The following is a 9,722-nucleotide window of genomic DNA, read 5'->3' on the forward strand; positions in this document are numbered from 1 at the left end:
AGAGAAAGGATAGCTTAGATATGCGGGGGTTACTGCTCTCCAAGACAGGTCAGATGAGGCACCTGAGGCAGATTCCAAAATGGCGCCCCTTTTGTGAGGGAACAAGGTAGGAAGAAAGACCAGCGTTGGGATCTGCTGCCCAAGTGGATCCTGCCACCTGAGGCAGTCGCTTCACCTTGCCTCATTGGGGGGGGGGGGGCTGGACCTGGGGCAGGCAGAAATAGCAAGGAGGTGGAACAGCAGAACTAGGAACAACCTGAGATTGGTGGCCGGCCCCTTCGTGGCATATGGGACTCTGCAGGTGACTGCATTGAATCTGACAGCCTTCCTCTTCCTAGATATTGTGAGGTCTGATTCCCAAGGCATCTGTTATAGTGCCAAGTGCTTGCAGTTTGGGACCCGCAAATCGGAGGCAGCCCAAAAGGTTTTGGTACCTCAAGGCAGACGATACAAATGGCGAGACTCAATAGTTAAAACATTCACAATCCGCTGCCTTTTAATGGTAACCCCAAGATTTCACCTCTGGTGTCAGGGCGGGGCCAAGACATTTCGCTGCTGGAGGTGGAGCAGGACATGGTGCCATCCTCCCAATTCTAGGTGATCAAGTTATTTTGGCACCTGAGGCAGAAAAAAATCTTACAAGCACCTCCCTCCCTGGCAGTAGAGATGCAAAATAACAATGAAAACGTAAAAGACCCAGCAACTTGCTGCCAGGTATGACTCTCAGAATTAGGTGCCTGAGCAAGCTGCTTCAGTTTTGTGGTCAGGTCAGCCCTGTCAGAGGTGAGCTGCTTCATCCTGCCTAGCAATTGGGCCGGCCCTACCACTGACCTGAGCTACAGAGTCCTACAGAGTCAAAGCCATTGGTCCACCTACCTCAGCACTGTCTATACAGACTGACAGTGATGCTCCAGGGTTTCAGACAGGACTCTTGCCCAGCCCTGCTTGGAAATGCCAGGATTGAACCTGGGACCTCCTGCACACAAAACAGATTCCCTGTCAGCGAGCTGCAATGGGATGGTTTGACATCCACAAGGTTGCTGTTGTTGTTTAGTCGTGTCTGACTCTTTGTGACCCCATGGACCAGAGCACAAGGTTAGTGATGGCTGAGTATTTCAAGACGGCGTTTGACAGAATGTCAATGGGAACAGAGTCTAGTGACACAGACAAGGCAGTCAATTCCTGTCAGAAAGCAGTGTGGCAGATGACACCCTTTCACACCCCTGGGCATCACCGTGGCCTTTGACCATGCAGCCAGCCAGTCACAGGGGAGCGAGGAAGAAATGCCGTTAAGCTGCAGCAAGAAAGCTTGCAATGGATGAAAGCTGAGTCCCACATGATTCTAACACAGGTTCAGTTCTTTATTTAAGGCACTTATACACCCCCCTTTATAAGGACATCGGCAGCGCTGTGGTCTAAACCACTGAGCCTCTTGGGCTTGCCAATCGAAGCTCAGCGGTTTGAATCCGCGCGACGGAGTGAGCTCCTGTTGCTCTGTCCCAGTTCCTGCCAACCTAGCAGTTCGAAAGCATACCAGCATGAGTAGATAAATAGGTACTGCTGCGGTGGGAAGGTAAACGGCGTTTCTGTGTGCTCCGGCCTTCATCACAGTGTTCCGTGTGCCAGAAGCGGTTTAGTCATGCTGGCCACATGACCCGGAAAGCTGTCTGTAGACAAACTCCAGGTCCCTCAGCCTGAAAAGCGAGATGAGCGCCGCACCCCATAGTCACCTTTGACTGAACTTAGCCGTCTAGGGGTCCTTTACCTTTACCTCACCTTACACCTTCCTTCATAAGGTTTACAATGCAAATTAAACTAAAAAGCAACAATAAAAGATACAGCTGAACAATTCGGATCAGTAAAGCAAATGGCACTATCAAATCATGAATAAAACAGCAAGGCAAAAAAAAAAAAAAAAAAAAAAAAAAATCCAGAGACAAGAAAATGTATTGCTAGCCTTTGGCTTAAGAGATAACCAAATGGGAGCAGGAAGCATTTAAGAGCTCAACACTTGGCGTTTTCTTTAACTCATTTTCACGTGAACAGGGGGAAGGAGGGCAGGGCAGTGAGATGTACTGGTGGCTTGGGCGTGAGGCGATGCACGGATACCATGCGCACCCTGTGTGTGGAACATTGTGAGAGACAGCACAGCATTTGTCTGTGTGCAGGCTGGGTGTCCTTGTGTGCTGTCGTGTCTTTGCGTTTCTGTTGCCGTGTAACTATTCTCGCAGCAGCTTGTTGGTTGCAGAGGTCCTCTGTGTGTGTGTGTGCATGTGTGCTTTTTCCCTCATGCACAGAGTGTGTAGCAATGCAAGAGATCCTTGGTGAGCACAGCTGCTTGCCTGATATGCCTTTGCAATATGCACGTTTGTGTACGTCCACATACCTCTGTCTTTCCACTGGCTTCACCTGTCCCTGAGAACCCCACTTCCTGAGTGACCCTCGCCCTGTGCTGCCGACAGCTGCCCTTCTTCTGTGCCTCTGCCAGGGAACTTGCCTGCCATGTCCTGTGGGGGTGTATTGCACTCCCAGCCTCCCAGCGGCTGCTAGATGTCCCAGCAAGCAGGACGATGTTTGAACGCCCGGGTCTGAGTCCCGGAGATACCAGACGGCTCCATGTCTGCGAGAGAACAAACCTGCTTCTTGTTGAATTTAACAGAGTTTCTTGTTCCAGCCGGGATGCCATGGAAGCCGAGCTGTGGACAGGACGAGGCTACAGTGCCCCCTGGATGTACCACAGTGTGGCTGGGCAGTACACGTGAGTCCAGGACGCTTTTGTTTTTGTTTCTTTAAGGGGTTCAAAAACAGGGGGCTATTTGTGGGGAAAGCTCCTGTCCTAGCTCCAATGAGCCGGCAGAGGGGGCTTAGGGGGTGGGGTTAAGGTGCTTCAGTGCTGCATCTGGTTCTAGCGGTTAGCATGGGGACGGGGCATAATTTGTTTGTGTTGTAAATAATGGACGACAGCATGATCCAAAACAATGAAAACTGGGTTGCATCCAGCAGACCCACTGAAATGAATGGGCTTTGCTAACTTGGGTCAAGACATTTTCATGGGTGTACTCTGAATAAAACATAGTTGGCAGCAGGCCTAGGAGTTTACCAACATTTATTAGGCCCCTATATAGTGCTTTTTCTAATTGCTTAAAAGGCTTAGCCTTTGTTACTCGTACAACATTCACTGAAGGTAAATTAGTGTAGTATTATATACCCATAGAACAGACTGGAAGGCTAAGGCTGATAGCTGAGCTGGGGTTTGAACTAAGGGCTTGATAGCTTTTGCTGCTCTGTAGCAGAAATGCTCCTAGTACATTGCCTTGAACCAGGATTTAATTTCTAAAATTGTGAGGTGGAGAGAATAGGCTAAAAGATGTGTGTTCTGTGTGTCAGGCTGGATTCCCTACTCCCTTAAAAGCTTGAGAGGGTGGAGTGGGGCCACAGAGTTAAACAACGAAGACAGGCACTATCTCTGCACATGCTCAGACACACTCTTATTATCACCTGAGGTGGAGTCCTGGGAAATGGGTTCCAGGGGTATGCAAAGGTTTGGATATGGAAGACTTAAGTTCATTTCACTGCTTGGCTAGGCACCTTGGGCAAGTTATTACCTGCCAGCTGAATCTACATGCTGAGGTTCAACTTGGCAATATAAGAATTATAAACCAGTTTGTATGACCAAGGAAGGGGTAATTATTAATGAGAACCAAAGGCTGGGTTAGGAAGAGGATATTGCTGGTCAGGATACCTTCTGGTGCTGAGGAATGTCTGTGAGTCTCAAAGTGTGAGCCTGGAGACAGCATCATAGCATCAGGTGGGCAGGGGGGTGGGACTAGCCAGGGTATTTTTTGCCCTGGGTAAAGCCCCCAGCCTGTATGTGTGTGTACGCAAATGTGCGTGGGATGGGTGCCAAACTGGGTCTTTAACCCGGGTGAAATAAATCCTAGTTTCGCCCCTGCCTGGAGGCCACTGGTACAAATTACGCTAATGAAATAGTGCAAGACATTATATCCTCAGCCCCAACCCCTTCAACCAGTGAATATTAACCTGCTCTACATGAGTGTTGTACGAATTGCAGAGATAATGTATATGAAGTGCTCTGAAGACTAACAACTGCTATATAAATGCTTCATGTTTTAAGTATTTTGTTGTGTTTAAAGTATTTTGTCAGAGGGGTGTCATATAAACCTTTTACCTTTCATATAAACAATAAAATTATAATTATTATTCATTCTCATTATGCTGCTGTCTCAGTAGGGTGTCACCAAAGCATCGCTTAGGAGAGTCAATTCACCCTTGGTGCAGCAAATATGTGCTCATAGTGATCAATGTTGTAAAATGTGACACCAGAGGACGCATTTGTGGGTACTTATGCTCCTGATCTGAAGTACAAAACTCATCTCTATAGACCGTGCCAAATGCTACCTCAGCACATGTGTGGTGCCAGCCCCACAATTGTTACGGCAATAAGCTGTAAACTTGCATGTGTAATAAACTTGCAAGCGAGGAATAATGGGTTGCTTAACCCCTTCCACATTCACCAGTTCTCTCCTGCAGAAAAAATGGGAGTCAGGAGCTCGTTTTTTCTTCATTACATCTAGGATGGTTCTTGCCCTGTTCTCAGGCCTTAAATTACCAATACTGCTAGTCAGTCAGGATGGAAATGGTAAAAAAGCCTAAATTATATTACCGGTACCTACCATTTTATGCTCCAGCCTTTTAACAGGAGCTTACCTGAAATGAAAGCAATAGCAATACTGATTAGCGACTAGCTACTAGAGAAGCAACTTCAACCCACTTCATGTCGCTTTAGTGCTGTTCAGATAATTCCAGTGCACTTGGAACAAAGGCAAGGTGGAGTGTCAATGACTCTGGACGTCTTCAAGAATGCCTGGATCATTTAGCTATTAAGGTTTCGTGGCAGCTAGGCAGGATCTGCAATGTACAAGAAATGCTGAAGGAACCAAAATAAAGTTTGTTTTGACTGGAATGAGGTGTTGCAAAGAAGAAGAAGAAGAGTTTGGATTTGATATCCCGCTTTTCACTACCCGAAGGAGTCTCAAAGCAGCTAACATTCTCCTTTCCCTTCCTCCCCCACAACAAACACTCTGTGAGGTGAGTGGGGCTGAGAGACTTCAGAGAAGTGTGACTAGCCCAAGGTCACCCAGCAGCTGCATGTGGAGGAGCAGAGACGCGAACCCGGTTCCCCAGATTACGAGTCTGCCGCTCTTAACCACTACACCACACTGGGTTCATGTGAAGGGAAAGGGGCAGGAGAGAGAACATGTCCAGTGCTCTGCAAGCAGGTTCAATTCCTGCCAATGCAGGATGGAGCCACTGCCTCTCAGTAGATGGTAATACGCTAGATGGACCCAATGGTCTGACTCGGTAGAAAGCTGCTTCCTGCATCCCTACCTCAGAGTCCGAGCTAAAATTAAATGCACCAATGATGTGAAAGGGCCATAGCTCAGTGGTAGAGTAACCTCTGGTAGTCCAGAACTGACTGAAACTCTGGAGAGCCACTGCTGGTCATTGCAGGCAATACTGAAGTAGGTGGGTTTTCCTATAAAGCAGCCAGGGGTGTAGCAAGGGGGGGGCGGACCACCCCGGGGTCCATAATGGAGGGGGTGACAAATTATCAAGGAACGATTTTTTTTGGAATTTTTTTTTTTGAAAATGCCTACTCCGAAGGTCTTATCTTACTACCGGTATACTAGGGATTATATAGCTATATATTAAATTTCATGCATATCGGTTAATATCTTGACCCTCCTCCACCAAAATAGCTGTTCACTTGGCTGTTTTCCTATGTCGTGAAGGCTGAAATTTCAGTTCAGAGTACACTTACTGTTCCCAACCCTAACCCTGTGGAAAGCCATCTAATTAGACTTCAATTTGATTTTGAGATTTTTTTTAGGAGGTAATTTAATTATTGTTTGATTTTATACCAATGTTATGTATCCGATGTTAGCCACCCTGAGCCCGACTTTGGCCGGGGAGAGTGGGGTATAAATAAAAGTTTTATTATTATTATTACTTGTTATTATTCCTTTGTAAGAAAATATGAAATAACGTAAAACCATTTTTGCGGGGGGGGGGGATCAATGGGGGAGGGTTGACAAGAAACTTTCCGCACCGGGTACCACCTGACCTTCCCATGCCTGGGAGGGGTGTGAAAATTTACCTTGCTACCCCCCTGAAAGCAGCAATAAAGATTTCAGCAAGCCTTTAAAAGGGGGGCTGAAGCTGAGGGTGTCAAGCAATGGTGTTTTCCTTCTGCCTCCTTTGGGCTTCCTTGGTGGACTCACTCCCGACCTCTCTCTCTCTGTGTCCTTGCAGGCTCTTGGACAAGCAACTAGTCTCTGATTTTTCTCCCGCTCGACGTGGCCTGGGCGCCCGCGTCCTGCAGGATTCAACCAACTGGCACGATGCTCAACTCTTCCCGCCTCGCTGGGGCCCGCGGAGGCCGGAGGGCCACTGGTTCTCGGGGAAGGATCCGAGCAAGGCGGCACCTTCCCCCAAGGCGCAAAGGCAGCCTAACCCTCCTTACGACGGGCTGCCCCCGATGTGCAGGAGAGACGTGAGCAGCAATGCGGCAAGGGGCCCCGCCGAAGGCTGCAAATGGAGCCGTCGAGGAGCCCCCAAGAGCAAAGGCGAGCTCCCTGCCCGGGCCCCTCCAAGCTACGAAGCCCACATGCTGCTGCGTCTCCGGGCTGGCCCGGGCCCCCGGAAGGAGAACTGGCCTCGCCCGCCGCCCTATATTGCTCCACCATCCTACGAGGCGCCCCACCGCACCGTGCAGCCCAAGCAGCGCGCCAGCAAGGAAGCCTCGACGGCGAAGCAGAGCCAGGCGGAAGCCCCCAAGAAAAGCCGCGAGGGAACCAAGAGAGCCTGCGAGTCCGGACCGGCGGCGGGGCGGAAGGCAGGGCGAAGCCCGTCGAAGCTGCCTGGTAGCTGGAGCTACCTCTCCGGAGCCACGACGTGGGGAGGAGGCTTCGGGGCGCAGCCGGAGCGAGCAGGGTCCCGCTACCCTTTGGGGTCCTGCTTGGACGCGAGCCCCCAGCACCGGGGCCACACCCTGCCCAGGGCAACGAAGAGGGGCGAGCCTGGCCGACCCCACCCTGGCAGTCCCCTCCAGCACACGCTCCCTGCTGGCTGGGGCTTCAGCCACGCAGCTGGCCGGCCTGAAGCTGCCGTCGGAGGTGAGAGCAAAGCAGCGGGCGAGCAGCTTAGGTGCAGGTTCCCCAAGTGGAAGGAGCCGGGAGGGAGCCACGCTGCCGCGTCTCACAGATCGACGCCCCGAAGGCGCGGGGGTCTGTTTGTCATCGACGCCACGTGCGTGGTGATCCAAGCCCACTACATCCCGCCCCCTCGGACGGAGAGGGTCCGCTACTTGGGCCGCGAAGAGACCGGCGCAGCCCCGCCGCCCGGCTCCCCGGCCCCGGCGTCGATGGAGGAGCGAGCTGCCCGCATCCTGGGTCTCCCCGTCAGCGAGCTGGGCTTCGCCGGGGCGGGAGGAGGAGAGGCCTCGGGGTCAGGGAGCCCTGCGCGCGGGGCTGCGGGGAGCTGCGCCAGCGACGCGGCTCCTTTCGGGGATGCGCCTGCAGTGGGGCAGCCTGCCGGGCCTCCTTCCGCCCCGGCCAGCCCCGCGAAGCCCTTAGCACCCCCCGCCCCCGACGGGTCCCAGGCTGGGCCTACAGAGCTGGCAGGGCCGGCGTGCCCCAGCCCGAGAGGGGCGGCCGCTCCTGGCCAGGAAGGCGGCTGCCCGCCCCGAGGCGGGAAAGAAGCCGGAGCAAAGCCCGCGCTGCCCTCGCCAAGCAGATCCTACGTCCGGGATCTGAAGGAAGCCATGTCGAGGATCCGCCGGCACACCGCGCCGGATTCGGACACGGACGAGGAGCTGGAGCAGGAGTGGCCGCCGGCCTCCGGGCGAGCGGCCTGGAAGGGGCGGCTGGGCGAAGGGGCCCTCTCCTACAGCAGCAGCAGCAGCCTCGACAGCAGCTGTTCCAATGCCACCGTGGTGCCCGGGAGTGCCCCCCCTGGCCTGCGGAACGGGCCCGAGTCCGGCTGGGAGCTGCAGGCTGTGGGTGGAAGGGGCTTGGGCCGGGCCGAAGCAGGGCCACAGCCATGAAATGGATGAGAAGAGAGGCTGTGAAACCCACGGCAGAGCCCCATACCCGCCCTCACCCCCCACCCAGTCTCCCAAGTGCCTGGTACCCCTATGCCTCTGCCCAGCCCCCTCTCCTTGCCACACAGGCTCAGGGACACACGTGTGTTCAGGGCTGTGGGGTGCGGACGCGGAAGGACATATAGACGTGGTTGTGACACTTCCCATATCAGGTTCTGTACTCCAGTGTGTGTTTGGTGTAAGAATGGAGCCTACATGTTCAGAGGCAGTACTGTATATATCTGATTATTAGATGCTAGGGAGAACCTAGAGAGGATAGCCATCGCTGTAACGCCCTATAATGCTGAACCTCCCAGGAACCTCCTTGCCTGACCTTAGTTCAGGGATGGGGAACCTTAGGCCTCAGGGTCAGGGCCAATTGTGGCCCTCCAGGACTCTCAGGACTCTCCAGGCCACACAACCCACCCGCTCCTCTCCGCACTCCTCTTGGGTGCTTTTGCCAGTCTGGAGTGTGTTGCTGAATACTAGCAATGCTTCTTGCTTGCCTAGACAGAGGGTAGAGAGGGCACATAGCCCGAGTGCACATAGAAACTAGGCTCCTGCACAAAGGTAAACATGTGTTGCTATACCTACTTTTGCTTCTGTCCCCGCCTCCATGCGGCCCCTGGAAGGCTGCGTAGAATGGAATGTGGCCTGCCATAGCTGGAGACGGACAAGAGGGGGGAGAACAGGACCCTTTGGTTTGATCAGGCAAGGCTATCCTTATATAGCAGGGATATTTACAATAAAGCTACCAAGATGTCCCGCCCCCCCCTGCTTTTCTATGTCCATATGATTATTGCGGTCCATGTGTGCCAGGTATTCAGGAACTAATAATAATAATAAACATGTCTTTCAAACACAGAAGCTGGATGATGCGTTCTCAGTTTGATTAAGCCAAGAGATACATCAGTGCCTCCTAACACCCCAAAGAAATACAACTTAAGATCCATACATCAGCATTTCAGGAGAGAATTAACATAAGAATGTATTCACATTAACATGAAAATTGTTTCTCATTGTTCAGTGAGCTGCTGAGATGCTGCTTAAACAACTGCGCCCTCCTTTGCATGTCTACTTAGAAGTAAGCTGCACTGAGTTCCATGGGATTTCATCCCAGGAAAGCAGGTGTAGAACTGCAGCCTAAGAATATCATTTTTTAAATGGTCCATTTAATTAAAACAACAATAACAGCCCAATAGTTGAAGTTGAACAATACTTTATTAGGACTAATTCAAATGTCTCAAAAGAATGAGCCAGCGTTTGAGTTGCAGAGTTGTTCAGGGCAGATACTAAGAAAAAACAAGAGGGGGAAATTGGCCCCTTGAAAGGGATTTGTGCTTCTGATATGGTGCATTACACGGTCAGCTTTAAAACGGGGGCCTGGGGGGCTAGTCTGTGTCCCTCCAGATATTGCTGGACTACGTTCCCCACTGGTCCCAGCTAGTATGGCCAATAGGAATGATGGGAGTTGTAGTCCAGCAATAACTGGAGGGACACAGATTAGCCACCTGTTTTAAAAGGCATTGTAAAAGTAAAGGGAGCTGCACCGAACCATAAG

The 9,722-nt window shown here is 51.9% G+C and overlaps 1 protein-coding gene across 1 annotated transcript; it reads left to right on the plus strand.

Moving 5' to 3' along the window:
* Window positions 1-2,276: 2,276 nt before the first annotated feature.
* DDN (dendrin) lies at window positions 2,277-8,555 on the plus strand. The gene is made up of 2 exons (XM_033137993.1): window positions 2,277-2,758; window positions 6,334-8,555. The coding sequence occupies exons 1-2, from the start codon at window positions 2,571-2,573 to the stop codon at window positions 8,123-8,125; spliced, it is 1,980 nt and encodes a 659-aa protein (XP_032993884.1). The 5' UTR covers window positions 2,277-2,570; the 3' UTR covers window positions 8,126-8,555.
* The last annotated feature ends 1,167 nt before the right edge of the window (window positions 8,556-9,722 follow it).

This window comes from Lacerta agilis, chromosome 2 (assembly GCF_009819535.1).
Source record: "Lacerta agilis isolate rLacAgi1 chromosome 2, rLacAgi1.pri, whole genome shotgun sequence".
NCBI classification, from domain to species: Eukaryota; Metazoa; Chordata; class Lepidosauria; order Squamata; family Lacertidae; genus Lacerta; species Lacerta agilis.